This window comes from Cucumis melo, chromosome 10 (assembly GCF_025177605.1).
Source record: "Cucumis melo cultivar AY chromosome 10, USDA_Cmelo_AY_1.0, whole genome shotgun sequence".
Taxonomy (NCBI): Eukaryota; Viridiplantae; Streptophyta; class Magnoliopsida; order Cucurbitales; family Cucurbitaceae; genus Cucumis; species Cucumis melo.
Window position 1 is genome coordinate 4,459,380 of NC_066866.1, and position 24,520 is coordinate 4,483,899.

At 34.3% G+C, this 24,520-nt stretch overlaps 5 protein-coding genes across 9 annotated transcripts in view; 2 read left to right on the forward strand and 3 right to left on the reverse strand.

Moving 5' to 3' along the window:
• Positions 1–1,857, forward strand: part of LOC103503113 (cleavage and polyadenylation specificity factor subunit 3-I-like) — a 3,781-nt gene extending 1,924 nt beyond the window's left edge. For both annotated transcript variants that reach the window (XM_051091285.1, XM_051091286.1), the window contains exon 6: positions 58–1,857. In XM_051091285.1, coding sequence (XP_050947242.1) covers positions 58–1,695 — 1,638 coding nt within the window. In that variant the 3' untranslated portion in view covers positions 1,696–1,857. The remainder of the gene's footprint in view (positions 1–57) is intronic.
• LOC103488860 (uncharacterized protein At4g06598) overlaps positions 1–5,519 on the forward strand; it is a 20,621-nt gene extending 15,102 nt beyond the window's left edge. The window contains exons 1-4 of one of the 3 annotated variants that reach the window (XM_008447778.3): positions 2,172–2,199; positions 3,301–4,024; positions 4,516–4,718; positions 4,871–5,519. In XM_008447778.3, coding sequence (XP_008446000.2) covers positions 3,321–4,024; positions 4,516–4,718; positions 4,871–5,067 — 1,104 coding nt within the window. In that variant the 5' untranslated portion in view covers positions 2,172–2,199; positions 3,301–3,320 and the 3' untranslated portion in view covers positions 5,068–5,519. Of the gene's footprint in view, positions 1–2,171; positions 2,200–2,271; positions 2,449–3,300; positions 4,025–4,515; positions 4,719–4,870 lie in introns of those variants that run through there. The other 2 variants (XM_008447777.3, XM_051091288.1) reach the window with 2 other exon arrangements.
• A 2,598-nt stretch (positions 5,520–8,117) lies between these two features.
• Positions 8,118–12,675, reverse strand: LOC103488859 (ubiquitin-like domain-containing CTD phosphatase). The gene is made up of 7 exons (XM_008447776.3): positions 12,328–12,675; positions 11,820–11,964; positions 10,811–10,925; positions 10,632–10,695; positions 9,860–10,025; positions 9,314–9,597; positions 8,118–8,512 (listed from the first exon to the last, which is right to left on the reverse strand). The coding sequence occupies exons 1-6, from the start codon at positions 12,585–12,587 to the stop codon at positions 9,352–9,354; spliced, it is 996 nt and encodes a 331-aa protein (XP_008445998.1). The 5' UTR covers positions 12,588–12,675; the 3' UTR covers positions 8,118–8,512; positions 9,314–9,351.
• Positions 12,676–14,009: 1,334 nt separating this feature from the next.
• On the reverse strand, positions 14,010–18,396 carry LOC103488858 (zinc finger transcription factor YY1). Its single transcript, XM_008447775.3, has 6 exons — positions 18,100–18,396; positions 17,589–17,647; positions 16,778–16,977; positions 16,264–16,353; positions 15,019–15,162; positions 14,010–14,798 (listed from the first exon to the last, which is right to left on the reverse strand). The coding sequence occupies exons 1-6, from the start codon at positions 18,183–18,185 to the stop codon at positions 14,268–14,270; spliced, it is 1,110 nt and encodes a 369-aa protein (XP_008445997.2). The 5' UTR covers positions 18,186–18,396; the 3' UTR covers positions 14,010–14,267.
• Positions 18,397–21,377: 2,981 nt separating this feature from the next.
• Positions 21,378–23,783, reverse strand: LOC103488857 (serine/threonine-protein kinase-like protein At5g23170). Of its 2 annotated transcripts, none has more exons than XM_008447773.3 (2): positions 23,048–23,777; positions 21,378–22,473 (listed from the first exon to the last, which is right to left on the reverse strand). In XM_008447773.3, the coding sequence occupies exons 1-2, from the start codon at positions 23,584–23,586 to the stop codon at positions 21,972–21,974; spliced, it is 1,041 nt and encodes a 346-aa protein (XP_008445995.2). In that variant the 5' UTR covers positions 23,587–23,777; the 3' UTR covers positions 21,378–21,971. The 2 variants fall into 2 exon arrangements, with proteins under 2 accessions (XP_008445995.2, XP_008445994.2); XM_008447772.3 differs by having other exon boundaries at positions 21,442–22,476; positions 23,048–23,783.
• Between the last annotated feature and the right edge of the window lie 737 nt (positions 23,784–24,520).

Here is a 24,520-nt window from a genome sequence, read left to right on the forward strand (position 1 = left end):
AGTTGAAAATGGATGTCGGTTATTCTCTTATTTACTAATAGTGCACAGTAATCGCAGGTCATTGATTTCCATCAAACAGTAGAAGTTAATGGTATTCGGTTTTGGTGTTACACTGCTGGTCATGTGCTTGGTGCTGCCATGTTTATGGTGGATATCGCTGGTGTCCGAGTTCTCTACACTGGAGACTATTCACGTGAAGAAGATCGGCATCTTCGGGCTGCGGAGATGCCTCAGTTTTCTCCTGATGTTTGCATAATTGAATCTACATATGGTGTCCAGCTCCATCAACCTCGACATATCCGGGAGAAGCGTTTTACCGATGTTGTTCATTCAACCATTTCTCAAGGTGGCCGTGTGCTGATTCCCGCTTTTGCCCTTGGACGTGCCCAGGAGCTCCTGCTTATTCTTGATGAGTATTGGGCCAACCATCCTGAGCTCCATAATATTCCCATATATTATGCTTCTCCTCTGGCAAAGAGATGTTTGACTGTATACGAGACATATACGCTCTCCATGAATGATAGGATCCAAAATGCGAAATCAAACCCCTTCAGATTCAAGTACATATCCCCACTAAAGAGCATTGAAGTTTTCAAGGATGTTGGCCCATCAGTGGTGATGGCCAGCCCTGGTGGACTTCAAAGCGGTTTGTCGCGACAGCTCTTTGACATGTGGTGTTCTGACAAGAAAAATTCATGTGTGATTCCTGGTTATGTTGTTGAAGGGACACTAGCTAAAACTATAATCAACGAGCCAAAGGAAGTCACCCTCATGAGTGGACTCATGGCTCCTCTCAACATGCAGGTTCATTACATTTCTTTCTCTGCCCATGCTGACTTTGCGCAGACGAGCGCATTCTTGGAAGAGCTCATGCCGCCCAACATAATTCTCGTGCATGGAGAAGCTAATGAGATGGGGAGGCTCAAACAGAAGCTCATGTCCCAATTTGCGGATCGGAATACAAAGATTCTCACTCCGAAGAATTGTCAGTCCGTTGAAATGTATTTCAACTCTCAGAAAATGGCAAAAACTATCGGAAAATTGGCTGAGAAGACTCCAGAGGTTGGCGAAACTGTCAGCGGTTTACTAGTGAAGAAAGGATTTGCATATCAAATAATGGCACCGGAGGATCTACACATTTTCTCTCAGCTATCAACTGCAAACATCAACCAACGCATTACAATTCCATACTCCAACGCCTTTAATGTGATCGTACGTAGGCTCAAACAGGTATATGAGAGTGTAGAATCTTCAACAGACGACGAATCCGGCGTTCCAATGATTCGTGTGCACGATCGAGTAACCGTGAAGCAGGAATCAGAGAAACATGTCTCACTTCACTGGACATCCGACCCATTAAGCGACATGGTATCAGATTCGGTCGTAGCACTCATTCTCAACATCAACCGCGAGGTTCCGAAAGTGATAGTGGAGTCGGAGGCTGTAAAAACAGAAGAAGAGAACATGAAGAAAGCAGAGAAGGTAATTCATGCCCTGCTTGTTTCGCTTTTTGGCGATGTGAAGTTAGGAGAGAATGGGAAGCTGGTGATTAACGTAGATGGGAATATAGCAGAGGTTGATAAACAAAGTGGTGAAGTAGAAAGTGAAAATGAAGCTCTGAAGGAAAGAGTTAAAACAGCATTCCAAAGAATTCAATGCGCTGTGAACCCAATTCCTCTTTCATCATCATCTTAACTTTTAGCTTTAGCTTTAGCTTTAGCTTTCTATATTTGGCATGTACAAAAAGAACTAATTTGTATTATTTTCTCTTCCTACTTGCAAAAATAGGGACAAAAAAACTGTATTTTAACAAGGTTTCTTTTTTACTTCATTTTTTAATCATTATTGTTTTGTTTATTTTGTTTGTCCACTTGGATTTGGGTGATTGTCTAAAGAAAGAGAGATAAAGGGAGGTGTAAAAGTCATATGCCATATCATATTTGAATGGTGTTGAGCAAATGACAGCAAAAGGCAGCGACTGAAAAACTTGAATTTTTAATAAATTCAAGTTTTTTTTTTAAATGTTTTCAAGATTTGTCTTCATTTTTAATCAAACCCCTTTAACCTAATTTCCAATAACTGAGATTTGATTGAGAGAGAATGTAAGTTCATGACCTAAAGTATTTAACTTTGCGTCAACCCCTTTCCATTTCCCATTGCATTTTTGAAGATCTCTGTCTACCAATCAGAGCATTGTTGGTAGGAACTCTCTCTTTCTTTTTCTTTAATTTTCGTCAGTTCTTGAATCATTTTGCCATTTCTGATTGTAATTTGTTAGAAATTGAGTCAAATTGTTTGTTTTTGCTCGATTGTTTATGGGCCGACTCGGGAATGGGCTACATTTTGCTTCGTAACATCCTCTTTCTCTCTCCGGTATTCTTGTTTCAGTCTTTGTCTCTCTCTCTGTTTGATTGTAGATGCAATGCCGGAGGAGAAATTCTAGCGTTGGTATTTTCCTTTCTTGTGTTCTTAATTTCTTGAACCTGTGAATTCAATCCATGAAGCTTTCTTCTGTTTTCTGACTGCATGTTTGTATTCGACGATCTCATCTCTCTCCTCTTTTTCTTCGGATTCGATTTTTCGCAATTTACTTGAACTGTTCATCGTAAAATGGTGCAGAGTCGAGTCGAAGAATTTTTTATCAATTTCTCTGCTCACGGTATTAATGTCACTGGAAATTCGCATCTATAGAATATAAATGGTCAGATCGGGTTAGAGATCTGCCAAACAATGCAAAACTTTCACATTATTTTTCGTGTTGGTTTTCGGAGGAACATGTTGCATCTATCTCCTTCCATGCTGCTGCGAGGCTTTCTTTGAATTTGTTTTTCTTTTTGCTTAGAGTGAGGCCGGTTTTGCTTGCATGTGACTTTCAGAATTTCAAATTACTCCCTGTTTTTTCATCTAAGCTTCGTATCATCTTTATAGTTGTCAGAATTCTTAGTTTGATGTTGACTTCTTTGATTTTGATAAGACATTGATGCTTTATAATGGACATGATTTCACAATAAACCCCCGTAAAGTAACCTGTCTACTGATCAACAGTACCAACTTCAGTTTTTTTTGTTCAAACAGTAGTTGGTGTTGCAAGAATTTTTCACCTGATATTGTTTTGGATTGAGGAAAAGGTGTATCATGCTCGTCAAATGCTTTTGGTTTTTGTGGTGCTTTCTTCAGTTTTATATACCGAGTCTGGCTGATTTGATTAAGATTTGATTTATGTTCAACAACTAAATTTAACATAAAATGTTGAGGTTTTGCTTCTCCCTTCAATTTGTTTGTTTGTTTGCTTTTTCGCAGAAACTTGTGAAGTCAATGCCATGGAAAATTCCAAGGTGTTGTCAAACATGAGAAATATGATTTCCTCTGGAAAGCATGCTCTACTTCCTCCTAAGAGTCCAGTTCCTAGTGGTTCCTCCACATATTCCGAGTATCTCCCTAATCCCATTGTTGGGTCAAGAGCAGTGCAGAATCCCAGAGTGGGAAATGTGAACCATCATAGAACATCATCTGAAAGTCTTTTGATGGAAGAACAACCTTCTTGGCTTGATGATCTCCTCAACGAACCCGAAACCCCTGTTCAACGAGGTGGCCATCGACGTTCATCAAGTGACTCCTTTGCATACTTAGATGCAGGAAATGTTTCGAATGAAAATTATACACAGGATGACTCCCAATGTAAAAATATGTATTTACCTTCTTGGGCATCACAAGATTTCGATTCCCATCAAGCTTCATTATATATGAAACCAAGCTGGAACAAACAGAAGAACAGGACACGGGAATTGCCTCCAACTACATTGACAACTAACCCAGGTGGCCGCCCTTCTGCCAAAAATAGCATTCTTCTTGAAAGCTTGAGGACGTTGAGTACAGCACAGGAAGCAAATGAGTTTTCTTCAACAACTACTGAAAAGCTGGATTCAGCCGAAACTGCTCTGCCTGATCGAAAGTTATCAGAGAGAATGGACAGTTCACATGTTAAGCCAGGACCGACTGATACAGATAATAAAAGAGCTAAACAGTAAGTTTTGCATTGCTTGTTATCTTCATTATTGGTTTGCAGAAATGTCCTCTTTCCCTGTTGAATTCTGTTATGCAACTGCGTCTCCCAGTTTGCTTCCGATCTATTTGTTTGTGTTGGTACCCTCAAGGTTTACGGTTTGCTTTTCCACTGAAATAACTTCAATGCTTTTCTTTGCTAAGGAAAGTACATTGAAGAAGGCAGGAAAACAATTGGATGGATTTTTTTTTTCCCAAAAAGGAATTGGTCCGCAAGTTCTAGAATTTTCTTTTGGATACTTGAAAATGCTTGTTGTTTCGCCCTACCTAGTGAACCCCTCTCCTAATACTAGGCTGTTTGCTCATACCGAATCTGGGATTGGATGGATGTGTGTGTAGCTGAAGAAAGCTGAGTATAACTTGCAGCATTGGAGAGAGAGAGCTGCAGATTTTCGTTATGTTATGATTAGATGATCTATGTATATGATTTAACCTGACTTGCTATGAACACAGGCAATTTGCTCAACGATCGCGTGTAAGGAAACTTCAATACATTGCAGAGCTGGAAAGGAACGTACAAGCTTTACAAGCAAATGGTTCTGAAGTTTCTGCCGAGCTCGAATTTCTCAGTCGGCAAAACTTAATTCTTGGCATGGAGAATAAAGCACTCAAGCAACGGTTAGAAAGCTTATCTCAGGAGCAACTTATAAAATACCGTGAGCTTCCATACTCTCATACTTAAGTTTTGTCAGTCCGTTTATTGTTTCATTTTTTTCAAAAACGTCTGAATTACTTTTGGATGGAAGAGAAATGTAATAATTCCTTTAATTTTTACACTAAGAAGACTTGAATTTGAAATCATATTCAGTGGAACATGAAGTGCTGGAGAAAGAGATTGGAAGACTAAGAATGTTATACCAACAGCAGCAACAGCCAAAACCACCACCTTCCAACCTTAAACGCACCAAAAGTCGAGACCTCGAGACACAGTTTTCTAAGCTCTCTTTGAGACAGAAAGATTCACGTTCAGGTTCCGAGTCTGTGGCCGGTCCAGTTCAAATCTAGATTAGTTGCAACAACAACAATGAACGAACAAATCAAAGCCATCTAAGGAATGTGGTTTGTGGATTGCTTGTGCAGAATAACCAAGTCCAAGGCTCATCAGAATCAAAGTTAAGTTTGTTGTACTCATCCTTTGTTTGTCTGTTGGTTCTTGGTAGATGTGAAATGAAAACAAAGAAATGTTCCGATGCGCCTGGCTGTCGTCGCTGGAAAATGAGCTCTTTCGGGCCAGTCACAGTGACTTGCCGGAGGTGAGATCTAAATTTCTACACATGTTGTATGGTTTATTATATTCATGATATGCATTGAAATTCTAGTAAGTGTTTTTAAAGGTTCCCTATTGCTCTTTGGGGGGCACTATTTTTTACTTCATCATATGCAAATAGATATCATTATTGTGGGGGAATGGATGGTACTAAAATCTAAATATTACTATTGAACAATTTCAATGATCATATATGATATCCTTCTCCTTGTGGGTGGAAGAAGTTCAAGCATCATTATAGCCATTAAAACGGAGATGTAATGGGACTAATCTTATCTATTTTTCTTTTGAAATGGTATTGTGTCTTTAAGACTTATTATTAGTATTATATAATAGATTTGAAATTCATTAGACAAATATTGTTGTTTTGCAAAAACGGGACAATTTTAAGTATAGGAAAAAAATGTGAACTATTTACCAAATATAGAAAAATTTATCAAAATTTTCAAATCCATTCTTTTTCTATATCTTTCTATACTGTGTAAATAATCTTTTTTTTCTTTTGCTATTCATGAGAATTTTTCAATAGCAAAACATATCAAATTCTTTAGAGTCTATTTAATATGTAACAAAAAAAAAACTAAAACTATTTGAAACAAATAGAAACTTATTTTAGTTGATAAAACTTCTGAAAATATTTCTAAAAATATAGCAAGATATCTAAAAATTGCAATAAATAGAAATTTGTTTTAGTTGATAAAACTTTTGAAAATATTTATAAAAATATAGCAAGATATGCTCGAAATCGTGTCAATCAATTTAGCGATTAGACGTAAGTCTTAGATTGAGATGTAACAGAAAAAGAATCGAATAATTCATGTCCATAAATTACACATCCAACCAATTTAATGCATTGTTGTAAAAAGGTTTAATCCAAAATGCAAACATTTGAAAAACAAACTTTATTTACCTAATAAACTTTGCTCAATTCTATTCTATCCACCAAATATTGACTAAATTAAATTAAGATTACTTGATTAGATTTGGAGGGTGCCAATCAGTCACTTTGCTATTGAGACAGTTGTAAGCATTTACCTAAAAAAATTGAGCAAAGGTACAATAGTTTCATTATGATGAGCCATTTATATATGAACAGTTACCAATTATAGTTAAATGTTCAGTATGGAAAGAGACCCTTGTGTGTGTGTGTGTGTGTATATACTCCAAGCTCTATCCCCCAAAAGCAAATTATATCTGCAATCATAGAAAATATAGATATAGTACATGTTCATATTTATCACAATCTAAAAGTTATGCCACCAACATAGAAATGCATCATTCCATTAACACACAGCGAATCAAAAGAGATCATAATTTCCATCTGAAATCCATTCAAGATTTTACTAAAATGGAGAAGGAAAAAAAAACTACTAGTTTCTTTCGGGCACAATGGAACATTTTTTTTTTAAGAAAAAGGAGGCAAAACAAGTTACATACAGTAATACCCATTTCTATGGATTTTAATCTTCATATTCTCAAAGGAAAACTAGGGTTTTGTTAGAACTACTGGAATAGTTCTTTTTAACTCTGGTTCGTTAACTGTTGCGTTTTTTTATTTTGAAAATTAAGCTTATATCAAACTAAGTTTTGAAAACTAAATGAATAGCGTTTGTTTTCTAAATTTGACTAAAGATTCAACTAAGAAAGGTGACGGTCATATCAATTTAAATTAGAGGGCAACAAACGTGGGTTTTAAAAGCAAAACTACAACCTTAGACTAGTTAAAACGTGAGTGTTCAGACAAATTTACAAAGACCTTAACAAATTTCAAGAGCCAACCCACCTAACCTTTTGGGTATCAAGAAGACTCATAGAAAATTAGTTTTTATTTAGGTGGCCACCATGAATTGAACTCATGACCAGAAGGTTTACACATGCTTAATTTTTTAAAACCAACAACTAAGGCTCCATTTGACAACCATTTCGATTGGATTTTCTATTTCCTCACTTTTTTTCTTTGGGTTTCATGTTTCTTAGGTACAAGAAGTGAAAACTTGCCTGAATTCCAAAAACAAAAACAAGTTTTTAAAAACTATTTTTTAAGTTTTCAAAATTTGGGTAAAAATTTGACAAGAAAGCAAGAAATTTAGAGACGGAAGAGATATTTGTAGGCCTAATTTTTAAAACCTACAAAGCAAAAATAAAAAAATTAAACGTTTATCAAGTAGGCATAAATTATTACCGAACAGAACCCTAACCTTATTTTTTCGTGCCAACAAGTATAATTTATGTATTTAAGCATTTATACTCTTTTATAAGATATCCATTCCAAATTGTTTAAATAATGTTATATTTTATCAAATCTCGTGAACACACGATAGATTCTTATGCTCAAAGATCAATTAGGGATTGTTAGCTCCTAGAATTAGAGAGGAGTGAACTACTTTAGCCCACTCCATGTTTGATCATAATACTAAGATTAAAATTTTACTAATCCTAGTATTATGATAATGTTGTTCTCACCCCACTTTCTCCTCTTCCTCACACCCCCCTCTCATTAAACTCCAAATATTTATCAAGTAAAAGTAAAAGACCAAACCAAAGCAAAACACAAAAATCCCAATAACAGCCACCACGAAAGAAAGCAATGCCGACAAAGGCTGAGATAATAGTCTGCACCTAAAACGCAGATTATTATACTCTCAAGACCATTATTATACCCTGACGATTTTAATCCTTAGACTATTATAAGTCACTCTCCTCACCTCAAACGCCTCTTTAGAGTTCCATCTAATGGAAGTGAAACAAAGAAATGCTATCATTCCACCAACACAAAACCCAATCAAAAGAGATCATAATTTCCATCTGATATCCATTCAAGATTTTACTAAAATGGAGCAGAAAAAAAAACTACTAGTTTCTTTCGGGTACAATGGAATTTTTTTTTTAAAAGAAAAGGGGGGCAAAATAAGTTACATACAAGCATGCCCATTTATATAGCCATTTCTATCTCCAACCCTCCTCCACGTTCTCACGGTCCTCCTCCGTTTCTTCGCTATCTTCTTCCTCCCTAGTTTTCTTCTTTTACCAGCCATGATTTTTAACTACACTCATTGGGGCAGGAGATGGAGTTGTGCCTTTCCCTTGTGATATTTTTAACTAATAAAAATTATGCCACCAGAGAGAACACCACTTCACCAAAAGCAGCGTTAGAGAACTGAAATCATTGGTTAAACAACCCTCCTGAAAAAGGAAAACTAGGGTTTCGTTAGAACTACCGGAAATAGTTCTTTTAATTTTGGTTTGTAAATCGTTTAGATTTTTTGTTTTTGAAAATTAAGCTTATAATCAATAAACAAACTACATTTTGAAAACTAAAAGAGTAGTGTTTGTTTTCTAAATTTGACTAAAAGATTCAACCAAGAAAGGTAATGTATGAGATGGAAACAAACATGGGTTTTAAAAACACAAGTAAAAATGAACATTTTCAAAAACCAAAAACAAAACTACGATCTTCGACTAGTTAAAACGTGAGTGTTCAAACAAACTTATGTGGACCTTGACGAATCTCAAGAGTCAACACACCTAATCCTACAACATTTGAGTGTCAAAAGAACTCGTAGGAATTTAATTCTTAGTTAGGTGGCCACCCTGGATTCAACTCATAACTAGAAGGTTTATACATGCTTAATTTTCAAAAACCAACAACAAGGCTCCATTTGACAACCATTTCGTTTTGGATTTTCTATTTCCTCACATTTTCTTTCATCGAGTTTCATATTTCTTAGGTACAAAAGTTGAAAACTTGCCTAAATTCCAAAAACAAAAACAAGTTTTTAAAAACTATTTTTTAAGTATTCAAAATTTGGTTTGGTTTTTGAAAATTTGGGTAAAAATTTGATAAGAAAGCAAGAGATATTTGTAGGCCAAATTTTCAAAAACTACAACCCAAAAATAAAAAACTAAAAGGTTACCAAGTAGGCTTAAATTATTACCGAACAGAACCCTAAAGTTTTAGCAACGAAAATTGTCCCAAAAGCCTACCTCAACTAGTTGATGATAGAACGAAATAGACATGTTACTCAGGCATGCCGCCGTCTTTTGGGACCATCTTCAGAGTAGAGCTCCCAGTTGTTATGATCAAGATGACTCAAGTCATCGAGTTCTGCAATGGCAAGCAAGTACTGAGTGAGCTTCATTAGCTCTTGGTCACTGTCACGATTAGCATGAGCTTTCCTGAATGGCTTGATCACCAGCCCATTTTGTGGATTCATTACAAAATTTCTCCGAAGATCATCAAACATTATTGTATTTCTCGAACTATAAAACTGCAAATTTCCAATGAAAATAAAAACTTACCAACTTCGTGAAAAACCAAATTCTAAAAGAACTTGAATGGAAAGAAAAACCAAAGCATTTGAAGAGATCTTATATTCTTATCAGAAAAAATCTCTTCTTTTATAAATATGGTTGTTCATGTAACAGTTTGTGAGTACCAATTCAAAATAAAAAAAACAAGAACTCCATTACCATAGAAACAACCAAATTCTAAAAGAAGGATTTGGACTTGAATTGAAATCATGGACATACCTCGGGAAACTGTGCCCAAATCAAGCCTAGTGGCTTGCAATCAAAGGTCCCACGATAATCTGACTGGACTGTGATCATAGCTAAATGGTCTAGAAGAGCAGTGATTTTGTAGTTTGGATTACTGAGAACGCCAAGCTGGCCCATCTTCAATTCAACCCACCTAATGCTGCCGAAGAAAAGAACAAGAGGTTCACATATCCGAAAATTTCCAAAAAGAACATGGCAACATCAACTTCACTGGCAGCAGGGTGCGACAGAACACAGGACTAAGAAACAATGAGTAAAACAATTGTATAAGTCTCTAGAGCCTTATAATATTTCTCAAATCTTTCAAGATTTTGCTAACCTTATCAGCACGCAATTCCTTACCAATACTCAACATCCGAATAACTTCTTCACTTACTCCCATGCATATCTTACTGTTACTGATGACGTTAAAATAAAACCCCAAAAAGTTCTAATCTCACATTATTTCCATCCCATCCCTTATCTTCCTTGCCCCATTCGCTTCCTTTCTCCTAACATGAGTGACGTGACTCTATGTTGATTTACATTGTCAAAACAATTTCGAATCTAAATCTTTTGATTGTATTCAAAATTTCATTTATTCATTCACGTTATTACACCTTTTTCCATAGGTCGAAGAAGATGATTTCAAATTGGAACTCTGTTAGTGCCTACCGCTCTCATATAAAGGATGAAAAGTAAAGGAAACGGGGGCAAAAAAATCAGCAGCTAACTTTGTTTAAAACAGTTGTAAATGAGAACTAACCTGGTTGCAGACCATATCATGATATCATATTCAGCATAGGCAGCTGTCAGAAATTCATGAAGAACTGCACACAAAAAACTAAGAACTTCATATTTATTTATTTAAAAAGATAAAAAGAAAGGAAAAAGCATGTGCAAAGACAATGAATCAAAGTGAGAATAATTACAGATAGAACATACAAGGCCGCATGAGTTGAAGAGGATTTTCAGCAGGAGAGCGGTGATCAAAAAGTGTATAATCAATGTCCAGAACAAGCAATTTCTTTCCTTCACGACATGGATTGCGAAGTTCAATCTACGTTCCAACAAAAACCGGAGAAACATTTGTAGTCAATGGGTCAAGATGGCTAAAATAAAATTTTTCAAATGATAACAACTAAAAAATAAATCAGTGTATGAGTAATAATCAACCGAAGGAAGTACAATGCACAAAGCTTCATCCTATGCATCTAAATTCTGTCCCACATATTGATATACCATGAGCAAAAATTCGTTGGCATGCATAGATAACTAAGGCCCCATTTGGCAACCATTTTTTTTCTTAAATTAAGTCCAAATGCACTACTTCTACCCCACATCTTCCTCTATTATCTAAACCAATGGTCTAAAAAACCAAGCCATAACTTGAAAACTAAAAAGGTACCTTTTAAAAACTTGTTTTTGTTATTGGAATTTGGCTAAGAATTCAAACATTATACTTAAGAAAGATGCAAATCATTCTAAGAAACAGGAGAACATAGCTTGCCAAACAAAGTCTCAACTTTAAAAACTTGTTTTCGTTTTTGGAATTTAGCCAAGAATTCAACTACAGTAGTGAAAAATGGGGAGTAAATAAGCTTAATTCTGAAAAACCAAAAAAGAATTAGTTATCAAACGAGACCACAGTGATTTGAGTAAAAAAGATATCAACAATTACACCACTAGAGAAAACCACCGAGTAATTTCAAAGAAAAGAAGGTTTAAAACCATGAAAATTTCAGCCTCTAAGCATACACTTCCTCTGGATACCTAAAATCAAGATTCCTTTTTAACAGAAAAGTTAGCTCAACTAACACAACGTACCTTCAACCTTGAGGCTGGAGGTTTGGATTTCCGATATGAACTCACTTTTCAAGTACTTGAACTTTTAGATTCGTTAAGTACAACTAAGGTCTTTAAACATCATTCAAGGAGAAACGAAACAACTCACCTTGTATATACTAATACGCCTTCTCAGTTTCTGCTTATTGACATCCTTGTCCTTAATATCAATTACTTCATCTTTCCCAAGTTCAAAATCGTCAACAATTTCAGGGGAATCCACTTGATCCACGATTATATCATCTTCAACAGTTCTGGTATCTCGAATTGTAACATTGCAAACACTCGGTAACTTTTCAATATAAGAATATGCGAATTCAATTACCAAGCATGCATGAAAGAGAAATGAAATGCAGAATATCCAACTCAACAAAATCACTCCAGAACATGAATATCCAAATGCAACTAACAAATTAGAAACCGGCCGTTTTGGAATCCTTTCAGTTAAAAGTGTGGTTCAGCGTTCAGAGGCAGAAGTCACACGCAGATTTCTCGAACAAAGGAATCAAATAAGTTTGAAAAAAAAAAAAAAAACAAAGTCCAGCCTCGAATCGAACAAAAGAAATCGAATTGATAACCTCTTTATGCAAAAGAAAAACGAAGAAAGAGAGTCGAACCCGATCATGGTCATCTTGAGAGATGATTTGAGGGGAAGCTGAGAGAGCAAAAGCGAGTCATCGGCTAGTTTGGATCCTACTTTGGGATAAAGAAGCTTTTGGCGCTTGGGCAAGACGTTAGTAAGCTCGCAGATTCGACGCTTGAGCTCAGCCACAGAGTCATCACCACAGACTCGTACGGTGTATTCCTTTCCGCTCCATTTCACTGTCAATGTTATCTCTTCCTCTGAAGAAGACGAATTGGATGCTGAGGCAGCCATTGTTGAGTTCTCCAATTCAGAAGCTTTGTTTCTTTCTTCTTTATTGCTCTCTCTAATTCCCAAACCCTAAAAACCTTCTCCACTAAACTTCCTGATTGTTACTTTTATTGTTGTTTAACTCTTTTCTAATCCCCAATTAGAGGGTCGTCCACCTCTCAAATTTGTAATCAAAACTTATAATTTTATTGAGGAATAGAAGATTTTTAATGAGTTACAGTTGAAAATTAAGTGCCATAGTTATGAATATTCTTATTGTAACCTTGTGAAAATTGTAAATTTGTTGTAGTTGTTGTTACCATTATAATAACGGTTACGTTAGAGTCAAGTAGTAATGGTATACTGTAAAATGTGACAGAATCAAATAGTTGTAAAATGTGACAGATTCATAGTTCTAAATAAACATGATCAAACGACCTAATTGTGTTTACGATTCAAACTTATTATGATCTACCCATTAATGGAATCTCATTATAATTACAATAATTGTAATTATGGCTCGTCCATCAAACAATAATAACATGGTTTGAAATCAAATTGCAAGTTATAACAATATTTTTGTTAGACCGTAGATAAGAATATAGTAAAAGTAAATCCTTGCCCTTTACACAACTTAAGAACCCTACCATTCAAAATAAAGGTTATGATATATATACACATTCATTCTTAAGTATGAAAATTGGGATGCAAAATGAGAGGTAAACATCCTAAATGGGAAAAGTCTTTTCAAGGTTCAGACCAAACAACCAAGCCAAAGAGATATACCATAACTATGACATAATCGAGTTTAGCCCTATATAGTTGGAGCTTTGCAAATCGTCAGCGTTACATTTAAATGCAAGTAAGTGTTAGAGGAAGGGTATTATAAATAATCTCATTTGACAATCTTAGAGAAAACGAAGCATTATCTATAAAGTAGAACCTTAACCATACTTTTTTTAGCTAAACTATTCACTCCAAGTACTAACTTTGACAGTTTGATGAAATCGACACCATATAGATGAAATTACTCTCACGAAGATCGTCTTGAAATATAAGACCAAACCAAAGAAACAGAAGTAGACTAATGGATAAACCCAACTAAAGAAGTAGATCGGTGGATAAGCCCATGAAAGGACAGTGAAAACATGTGTATTTTTCGTGCCAACAAGTATAATATACGTATTAAAGTATTTTTACTCTTTTATGAGATATCCATTCCACCCATGTCTCTCTCTTTAGTTAAAGAGAAAAAACTTTGAAACTTGAACCTTCCATATTGTCTAAACATACACACAATTGATATCATTTTTACACTATCAAATGTGTCACGTATATCTCTTGTTTTTAGGCATTTCACCATCATATCAATTTCGGTTATATTTTAACAAAAAAGAAAAAAGTGCCTACAGATAGAAATCTCCTAAACTTACGCTCAAAGATCAATTAGAGTTCAAAAAATAGGTTATATTAAGCTAATGGAAGTGGAATATAGAAATGCATCATTCCACCAACACAAAGCCAATTAAAAGTTATCATAATTTCTTGAATCCATTCAAGATTTTACTAAAATGGAAAAGAAAAAAAAAAACATAACCAGTTTCTTTCAGGTACAATGGATTTTTCTTTAGGGGGGGGGGGGGGGGGGGGGGGCAAAATAAGTACATACAAGCATGCCCATTTCAATAGCCATTTTTGTGGATTTTAATCTTCATATTCTGTTTCCTCATCATCTTCTTCGTTTTCAGCATATCTCCATCCCTCCTCCACGTTCTCACGGTCCTCCTCCGTTTCTTCGCTATCTTCTTCCTCGTAGTTTTCTTCTTTTACCGGCCATGATTTTTTAACTACACTCATTGGGGCAGGTGATGGAGTTGTGCCTTTCCGTTGTGATATTTTTGATGGCGGTAACTTCAAGTTTGGTTTAGGTTTGTTCTGTTTCTGGTTTTTAACATTTGCCCGTTTTCCGCCATAGACATCTTGATCACTGGCTTCTACCTCATTTTCCCCATTATGTTGAGCATTGCCATTGTCTTCTACCAGATGTCCAGGATGCTCTCTTCTCAAATGAAGTTTAAGCTTGTATTCATGGATGTAAGCCTTTTCACACCCTTCGTAGGGGCAAGCATATGGACGATCAGATGATGCAGAAGCATAAGCTCCTCCTGAAGGTTTAGAAACCTTCGTTTGCTTCTCGGAAGGTGGTGTATATTTAACCACTTCAGCTGTCACATTCTATAAAGATGACAATTAATCGAATGCTAAAATGAATATATAATTAGATTCACAGCTCAACTTAAAGATAACCTTATCGTAAACAAGAATAAACCATGTATTACTATTGACTGAATCCAAGTACAAGGTATCCTTAGAAGAGAAACACTATGAACAAAAATATAAACAAGAAGTACACGAGAGCTAAAGCAATGCACTAAACAGAAGCTGTTAGTATTACCTTTTCATGGTGAGACGTAATGTGGTTCTTCAATTTGTACTCGTGGGCAAATCTCTTTCCACAGTCAGCGTATGGACAGATATGATAGTTCTCTTGTGAATGCGTTTTCATATGGGATCGCAAGTTGAAATCCAGGGAAAATGCCTACAGAGAAACAACTGTGGGTCTGGGGTTTGCACTTACGAGTAAAGAAATAAGCTATATGCACACAAAGTACAAAACTATCTTGCATGCTGAACCGATTATATTGTAATGCACCAACTAGTATAAACAAAAGCACAAACTAGTAACCAAATAAATGCATGATACAAGGAATAAATGTTCAGAGGACTGGACATTCTATTACAAGTCCTAAGACTGACAACGAGAAACCTGATGTGGTACAATGTCCAGTAACAAACCAAGTCTGCAGCTGTTTCTTAGCACATTCACAACACATTCCAGAGATTTGTTGAAGAACATGGTTGACTTCACAGAACTCCAAACGATGTTATGGATGTTAACACAATCCATGGAGAGGGGTTTCTAACTTAATATACACTTAAAAATCCTACCCAAATGGAAAATATACGAAGCTACTATCATGTGATCAATGGTGAGACATATTTTTTATTTGCAAACGAAAAATCATCAGACGTTGGTCAATTTCTTGAGAGTCAATTTAGAAATGCATACAACTGCCTGTAATGTAGCACTCTTTAAAATTAACAAACAGTTGCTAGAAGAGCTAAAGATAAGCAACAAATTCATTGCTCTGGACTAATTGGAGAGCTTTTTCATAATCTCCTTGGTTATTGTTGGATGTCTTATCATGCTCTCTTCCGTACATTTATTTTCATGGGGAACGGAACTTTTAATTGCTTGAAAAAATATAACAAAAGCAGGGAACAAAGACACCGACCCAAGGAGCCTGTAAGAAATTACTCCAAAGTAGCTCAAAATAGTTGAATAATTACACATTGTTTGTTTAAAATGCACTAGGCAGACAACATATTTAGTGACTAATTTCCTTCCAATCTTGAGATTTCTTCTCCCAAAAAAGAAATCCAGCTATTCATTCTAACCAAAGATCCCATACTAAAGTTTTATACAACCAAATAACCAATCTTTTGTACCTTTACCCAGCCGATTAATGGATGTTTTGTTTCTGTTTTTTATTGTTCAAAAGAAAAAAAGAGAAAAAGAAAGAAGGAAACAATTCATTGCTCAACTCAATCGAAAAAATCCAATGGATTGATTAATCACCTTACCACAGCCTTCATGAGGACAAACAAAATCTCTTTCACCAGTATGAATAAGGAAGTGTCTTTTCAACTTCGAACTATCCAAAAATTTCTGCAAAAAAGATATATTTTTTGGTGTGAACATACCGTTGACAAAGGAGAATAAAATAAGAATATGAGAACAAATCCACGTGAGAAACGTTTTTGATAAATAATAATACAAGACTATCAATTGCAGGTGACAACTAGAAATAGTGCACACCCACTTCAACTTGATATGAAGAGTATGATCCCGTTGATTATTCTCTATTATACAAAGTTCTCTAATGGAAAATCTGAAGAAAATACTATTCCCAAATATGAAAAGAGAAGGATCAGTGAAATTTTCTTTTCTTTTGAATCTTTAATAAATGGCTAGTTACTCAAACTCCACAATAATAAAAGCCCAAGTTGAATTCCATGCTGTGGCCATGGAATCTTACAGCAATGTTTTAGTTCAATTCTAACAAATCTGAAAAAAGGACACAGAACAGTACCTTTCCACAGCCCTCATAGTGACAAACATATTGCCTCTCCCCATGAATATGAGAATGTTTCCTCAAAGCACCAGCATCAATAAATGTTTTTCCACAGCCCTCATAGCTACAAAGGAAAAGCACTTCGGTGGTGGGTTCTGGTTCAGGCTCTGGTGCCTCTGACTGTTTTGCTTTCTCCTTCAATGCCTTTAATGTATCCTCTAAGCAAAAACAAAGAAGGAAGAAAAACAATGAGAAGTATAAACAAATAAAAATAGAAAGACAGAACCAATGACCTAATTGAAGTAAGTTTTCAGAATTAATTTTATTTACTCCACATACGGAGTCCAGGTAGTTGATTAAATGAGGGGGGGAAGCCACTTTCGGATATTATTAAATAATCAAAATAACAAAAAATCAGCCATTCAATCAAAAATATCTGTACTATCTGATGCATGCCCAAGATATATAAAGGTAAGATCCCCCTCATCAGCAAAAACACTCAAGGGATTTCTATTTGTTAAATAAAGGTCTTATGGCTATAGTATCCATAAGCAGTTATTTAACAATCCAAAGCATCGATCTTTTTTAGAAAACATCAACAAGAAACAAAATTCCTTCCTCTGGACAATGGATGGTCTAATAATCCAACTTCGAGTATAGAGCTCCAAAAGTTACGAAGCAGCACCAACACAAGATGAACATTAAAGACTTTTAACCACTATGGTTAGCGTGAACCCATTAAGCTGACATTATGGTTCTAGACAACATTAATTCGACTAAGGATAACATACAACAGCATAGTAATGAAAGAAAAATGAAAAAGAAGTACCTGTAACCCATTTCAAAAGAAAACACTTTCCTCCAGTTGCAACAACATCTTGGGGGACCCTAAAAAGTAGCTAGCATGATCAGTCGGGAACTTACAACCTAAACACAAGGCATATATACAATACTACAAATCTTCCACACTTGACAGTATTTTCTTTATTCTAACAACAAAAAGAATACACATATACTCAATCAGCAGACATGACTAAAATTCTAAAATTTCCCCATTCGAGTGTCTATTTGATCGTCTTTCTCATTCTTTGAATGCTACTATAAACGAAAGGAACCCAATTCAATTCAATCCCTTGATTGATTTCAGCCTAAGCGATGATAGAAACTGCATGCTACACATCTCTCTTGTAAAGAAAAATTTAATAATTATCCTCTAATCGAATCATTGTAGATATTAAATAGTTCTAAATTAAGCCCTAAGCAGAGAAACATATATCGATGGTAGCTCAAAAAGTTAGAATTATGTGGCGGGAAAAGAGAAGAATGAAGAATGAGATTACCATTCTTTGATCCATTTAACAGGAGGAGACTTGTTCTTCACAATGGGTCGCCTGTCGAATAGATTGTGATTAAAGTGAGTTTCCATGTCTCTCTTTCTCAGTCTCTCTCCCCTTTCACACCTACACGAAAATTGAACAAAAACTCAATCTAATCGACAAGAACTTCGGAAGAGAAAGTTTAATCGATGAGAGAGAAGAAAAGATATGGGGGAAAAGTAGAGGAAGACGGATGAACGGGCAAGGGGAGAAAGACGGAAGCTTTCAGGTTTCGTGTTCATGTCTGTTTACAGGTTTAGTCTGCTGGGTATTGCTGGACCGGTTCCCCGAAATACAACCGGTTCATTTTCCCCTACTTAAACCCGATCGGTCCAATCTCCCCTTCCGGTTCATTTCTCCCTTTTATTTATTAATAATGGTTGATTTCTTTAATATTAATTATTGATTATTGATATTAATAAATAAAAGAAATATTGATTATTGATTATTAATTATTGATTATTGATTATTAATTATTGATTATATACATATTAGAGGTTATGAGGAGAAATGTTTGAAATATTGACCTCACTAGAAAGAATTATGAAAACAAGAATTCTAAAATCAAATTGTAAATGGAAAATAAAAATTTTACTATTTTCAAATAAATTAAATTAACATGTCTGTATTTTTATTATATTTCACGCTTTTATGCTTATATATCATGTTTCGAGAATTTTTCTATAATATAAAAGAAATATTGATTCATTCTTCATATCGATATTGAATCCATAGAAATGTGAAAATATAGATAAAAATATCGAAATATCAATAAAAATTAAATACTACGATGACGAGAAACTTTTGTTGTCACAAATATACCTTTTACATAGGACTTTTTGCTAGCATTGGCATAGTTTCATTTAACCACTTTCGTCAATAGCTCCAGTAGAGGCCAACAAATTTTTGTTGGCGCCAATCGAAGGCTCTTTCAATGGACCTACACTGACAACTATATTACATCAACATACAATAAGTCAATGCGTTTTTCGTAATACATCTACGGATTTTGAGATCGATTTTAGCGATCGTTATTTTGCTTCAAATTACATTATATGTTGATTTAATTAACTTTTCATTTGATTTTACCGCCCAACAAACCCTAAAAACAGAAAAATCAATCATGAATTTGCTTTTAACAAAGTTTTGAAAATGAAAATAAAAATAATATATTTTTTAGAAAAGGACGGTGAAAATGGATAGTCTAATAAAAAGTTTTGATTTTGGGGATATTTTGAAAAGCAAAACTAGAAGAAAGAAGCAGCCTTGAAAAGAAGAGAAGTATATCTATTTGATTTATTCAAAGAAAAGTGGCTTTTACCCTTCATGCAATTAGCCAAGTTTAGAGCCACACTTTTAATCCAAATTAAAGTACTTTATTGAATATGAAACCCATCTTCAATAAAGAAACCCCCCTTCATACAACATTTAACTTTTTCTCTTCAACAATAATATTTAAGTTAAACTTTTGTTTCTTTCTTTCTTTTTTTTTGAAGGACAAACGCAAACCGGTAAAAGTCCCACTAAAACAGCTAAACATCACTAAACATTAGCAAATAAAATCATTTAGAGTAAGGAGAATGGAAAACTGAAAACGTGTGAAACTCCAAACCTTTACATGTAATACTGTGAATAAGAGTATTCTAACTACGGCAATATGGTCATAGGCGGCAACCCTTAATGCATGGTCAGGTTCCTTTGCCTCTACATTAGAGAAGGAGGTTTAGAGATCAATAGCACCATTCAAAAGATTAATCACCTCCGGTCAATCCAATTCGACCAATAATTTGAGATTTGTATTGCAGAGATATTCTCAATCCCTAAACAAATCGCGATATCTTCTAAGAGCTTACCCCTAATAGCGAAGGACAAAACTTAAGATCAGTTATGCGAGCACGTCCCAAATCATTACAAAGCACTCTAGAATGCATATAATTAGAAACCATATAGCTTATTTTCACGTATTATTATATTTTATATTTAAGAAAGAACTGTTTCAATCTAACTCATATATCTAACTCACTCGCCTAATATCATATCAATTACCACTAAACTCACAACATGACTAGGATTAGGATATTAGAAACCTTTCTCCGAGTGGTGTAGACATTTTATTATGAGAAGAGAATTATTGGGTTTTGTAGGGTGGTTAGATATAAACTAGTGGTTGAAGCCTTGAATGATGAGAAGTGTTTTTATTATTTGTGATAAATATGTGAATGAAGGGTATTTAATTATGTGAGCATTGCCTAGTCTATTATTTACAAGTCAACTACCATTCAAATTTAGACTTTATGTTTGTGTTGTGAGGTTTTATAGGCCTACTACCTTCAACATTATCAATAATGCTTGAAATCCCAACTATATATCCTAAAAGGTAGAGTAATTTAATATTAAATAATCCGAATTTTGATTTAAAATAATGTTATGTTTTACTTCTAAGTTTTGAGTTTATGATTATCGTTTGGCCTTTATATTCTAAAATGCTACAACGACTTTATCGTTGAATTTAAGTTTTGTTTCAATTTAGTATTCTATGTTTCAACATTGACGCTTTGAACACAATAAGTTTATAATGAATACTAACTTTAATATGCATAATTTTAAATAATTATGAAGTGAAAACTTTGAAAGTTAATTTTAATAGTGGTTAAATAGAGGAGCTTAATTCATTTTACGGGTGTTTAAAGGGTTTTATAAGATTATAATAAATCCGATCTTGTTAACATAAATACTAATTACAAATCTCAAATTATTTATAGTAAATACTATTTTAAAACACTTTATTTGCTACGATATTTACTATTTACTACCCATTTTACTATTTTGCACTCTATCATTTTCTTTTAAAAAAAAAATATTAGCTTTTTCTTCTCGAACTAAAATAGTTCACATATCAAACACATAATATTTTATAATTTAAACTAAAATAATTTACACCTCATAAACAAGAATCCAACTAAAATAATTATAATATCTCAAGTTTTTGCCTCCAAACATCTCCTTTTAAACTAAAAACCAAAAGTAAATATTGAAGATAAAAGTGTAAAAATTGAATCTCATGGAATAAATGTAAAGACTAAGACTAAGGTCTCGTAAACAATGACATTTTCAAATACTAAATTGAAATCAAACCCCACATATAACCCAAAAAGAAGTAATATTTATAAGATATTCTTAAATTTAGAGACTAAATAGAAACTTAATACAAAATATATTTTTTTCCCAATGAATCCACAAAGTCAACATTAAATGGTGTTGTGAAGTATATAAACTCATAAACTTATAAGGTAACTAAAAAGAAAGTATAAAAATTGATGTTTGTTAGCGGTGGGAATCACAAATTTCCAAACAAAACCGAGTTTACAATTCTACTCACCTCTAACTCCTTTCCAAATCCTCGAGCCAAACACCTCAAAGAGAGCAAAGGATTGGACAAAGTGTATAAGTGAAGGTGTACCTAATACTAATACCCTTTTGTGTTTTGTCGCCTTTGGAATTGGACTACTCTTCTTCAAACCTTTGTTTTTGTAAGCACTTCCTCTACGACAGCGACATCTCACCTTCCAACATTTGACCCAATCCTTCACTTCCTTCCCCTTCCTTGACCCTTCAAAATAAGAAGAATTTGACATGGGATTCTTTAGTGGAAGGTTGAAATGTGTTAAGTAGTTCTAACTTGATGGTCATGTGTGTATAAACCTCCATTTTTTCCACTCTATTATTGTACTATTCGCCATGGAAAGAGCACAACAAGATGACAGATCACATGACCATCGTCTCAGGTTAGGATTGCAGTAGAAAGTGCATTCATGTGCAATTTGACAATGAAAACATTAGTTTTCGTTTACTTTTTTGGACAGGTCGTCGTCATTAATCATTTGACGGGTAGTAAATAAGTCATTCGTACAAAAATTGGATCGCCTCCTCCTTCTAAATCTCAAGAACTTCATGGGTTGAAAAAATTGAATGCAACACAAATAACAAGCACTCATTTCCATTTCCATGGCTTCCACAATCTCCCCCATTGAAGGGCGCATCCCCTGCTCTGCACAAACGCATCGTCCGGCCAATTCCACCACTTTTCGCAGCCTCCGCTCCGCCCACTTCGGCAACGCCATTCTCTCATCGTAAATTCCTTCGAATTTATTCTGTTCTATCAATGGCCTTGCCCACTCCACGATTGACGCCGGGGATTTAGAAATGTCCATTGCTTTTCTACCGCTAATCACTTCCAATACAACTACTCCGAAGCTGAACACGTCGCTCTTTGTGCTTAATTTGCTTGCCGTCGTGTATGAAGGATCCAAATACCCGATTGTTCCCGCCGGTTTCCGGCTGCTGTAGAAATAATTATAATGCGAATTATTATTTATAACTTTTAATTTTTAAATATAGCAAAATCAATCAAAATTATATCATCTCCTCATTCGATAATTAATGAATTTGAAATTAAAAGATTAAAATAAATCAATCTATAATATATAAATCTTAATCTATCTTAATAAAGATTTGATCGAAAAAAAGTTAAAAACATAACAAAAGATGAATATTTTGAAAAATCTTCCCGATAATTTTGCCAACAATTGAGGCATCATTAAGATACTATTTTAAAACTACTAATTATATATATATCTTTCACACTCGTGACTTTGTAGATTACTTATTTAAATGTAAGTGTTCAATGTGAATTAGAAACAAATACTAATTAGCTACAAGATATTATTCTTTTTTTACTTATCTTATGGTCTATTTTCCTCTATTTTTTCTACTATATCTAATTCTTACCTTACCTATTGAGATTTTAGGAGGTAAATAATAAATTTGTACGAGACAATTTTAAATGAAATAAATAACATCTATATATTAAAACCCTAATTTATCTAAGAAAGTTTAGGATTTAAATAGATACCTGATTATTCGGGATGATTTTCCGCCACGGGTCGAGACCGCGAGCCCAAAATCCGCCAATTTTAGATCCCAATTAGAATCAAACAAGATATTTTCGGCCTTAATATCTCTATGAATGACAATAGGATTAGCTTGATGAAGAAAACACACAGCACGTGCAATTTGCGTGATAATATGCAATCGTTTATGCCAAGAAGTAGTTGGCACAGGCGCAAGCATTGGTTCGAGCAACAGATCACGAAGCGAGCCATTAGGCATAAACTCCATAACCAAAAGCTTGTTCTTGTAAGAAGGGGAGTCCAAAGTGGTTCCAAGAAAGTTAACAACCAAGGGACTTGGGCGCAAGGAGAGTAGAACGCGAGCTTCGTTGTCGACTTTGGAGTAATGGGTTTCGGATAACGGCTTCTTAACTGCAACGACACGATTGTCATCGAGAATTGCTTTGTAAACCCATCCATGAGATCCTTTGCCTATAAGTCTTGTGGATGAGAAACCGTCTGTTGCGTATAAAAGTTGCTGATATTCAAAGAGCTCAATCATAGTTTTGCCTTTTTGAAGTGAGATCAGTAGTTTATGAAGGGAAAAATAAGAATTATATAGATGGAAGTGCTTTGTTGGGTTGCTGCTGCTGCCCGTTCGTTGCAGCCTTTGTTGTTTGGGGGAGTGAGTGGGAAATTATTGAAGAAAGGGAAAAAGAGGAATCTTGGGAAAAGGGGAAGTGAAGAGTTGTGTCGATGCTCCCACGCTCATCTCCATTACCCTTTACCTTTATTTTTATTATTGTTATTTTTTTTTATTTTGTTTTTCATTCTTTTTTTTTTTAAATAATAAATAATAAATTTAAAAGGTTGTTTTTAAATATACCTAAACCAACCAACCAAAATATTTACAAAGAAAAAGATTACTTTTTTTTTTTTTTGTTTCAAATTTCTTATGGATATCTATTTAGATCATGAATTTTCAAAATAAGTTTGTGAACTTTTAAAAATAGATTTAAAAGATTCTATAAGATATTTTTTGTTTGATTTTTTTAAAAATAGTTATAGGATATTTAAAAGAGAAATTATTAAAAATGGCATAATTGCTGAAAATATTTTTTTAAAAAATAGCAAGATATCATATTTCATCCACGAAAAACACTGATTATCAATATCTATTAAATGAACATCTATAAAAGTTTATCAATATCTACCATTGATAGAATCGAAAATTGTTATATTTTATAAATATTTTGGTTCATTATGCTACATTTGAAAATATAATAATAATATTATATAATTAAGTATAAAGTTGTTGAAGGAGATGTTAAACATATCTCGAAATTTCAAGAATTAACAAGTTATTTTCAAAACAAGAACCAAATTAGTTTATTCTTATAAACCTAAAGACAAATATTTTTTTCTAAACTCAGAAAACCAAACACACATATTCTTCAAAATTTTCTACTAAAAATTTGATTTTTCCTATTTATAGA

What these genes read in the sequence shown, in the direction of transcription:
- LOC103488859 (XM_008447776.3), bottom strand. Translation starts at nt 12,587, where the DNA reads ATGGCTGCCTCAGCATCCAATTCGTCTTCTTCAGAGGAAGAGATAACA. An exon ending in GGCGTATTAGTATATACAAG is followed by an intron (nt 10,926 to 11,819) that starts GTGAGTTGTTTC and finishes GTTGGAACGTAG; the next exon opens with ATTGAACTTCGCAATCCATG. An exon ending in TCTTCAACTCATGCGGCCTT is followed by an intron (nt 10,696 to 10,810) that starts GTATGTTCTATC and finishes TTTTGTGTGCAG; the next exon opens with TTCTTCATGAATTTCTGACA.
- LOC103488857 (XM_008447772.3), bottom strand. Translation starts at nt 23,586, where the DNA reads ATGATTGAGCTCTTTGAATATCAGCAACTTTTATACGCAACAGACGGT. An exon ending in AAATCATCCCGAATAATCAG is followed by an intron (nt 22,477 to 23,047) that starts GTATCTATTTAA and finishes TTATTTCTACAG; the next exon opens with CAGCCGGAAACCGGCGGGAA.
- LOC103488858 (XM_008447775.3), bottom strand. Translation starts at nt 18,185, where the DNA reads ATGGAAACTCACTTTAATCACAATCTATTCGACAGGCGACCCATTGTG. An exon ending in ACTATGAGGGCTGTGGAAAG is followed by an intron (nt 16,354 to 16,777) that starts GTACTGTTCTGT and finishes TCTTTTTTGCAG; the next exon opens with AAATTTTTGGATAGTTCGAA. An exon ending in CTCATGAAGGCTGTGGTAAG is followed by an intron (nt 15,163 to 16,263) that starts GTGATTAATCAA and finishes GTTTCTCTGTAG; the next exon opens with GCATTTTCCCTGGATTTCAA.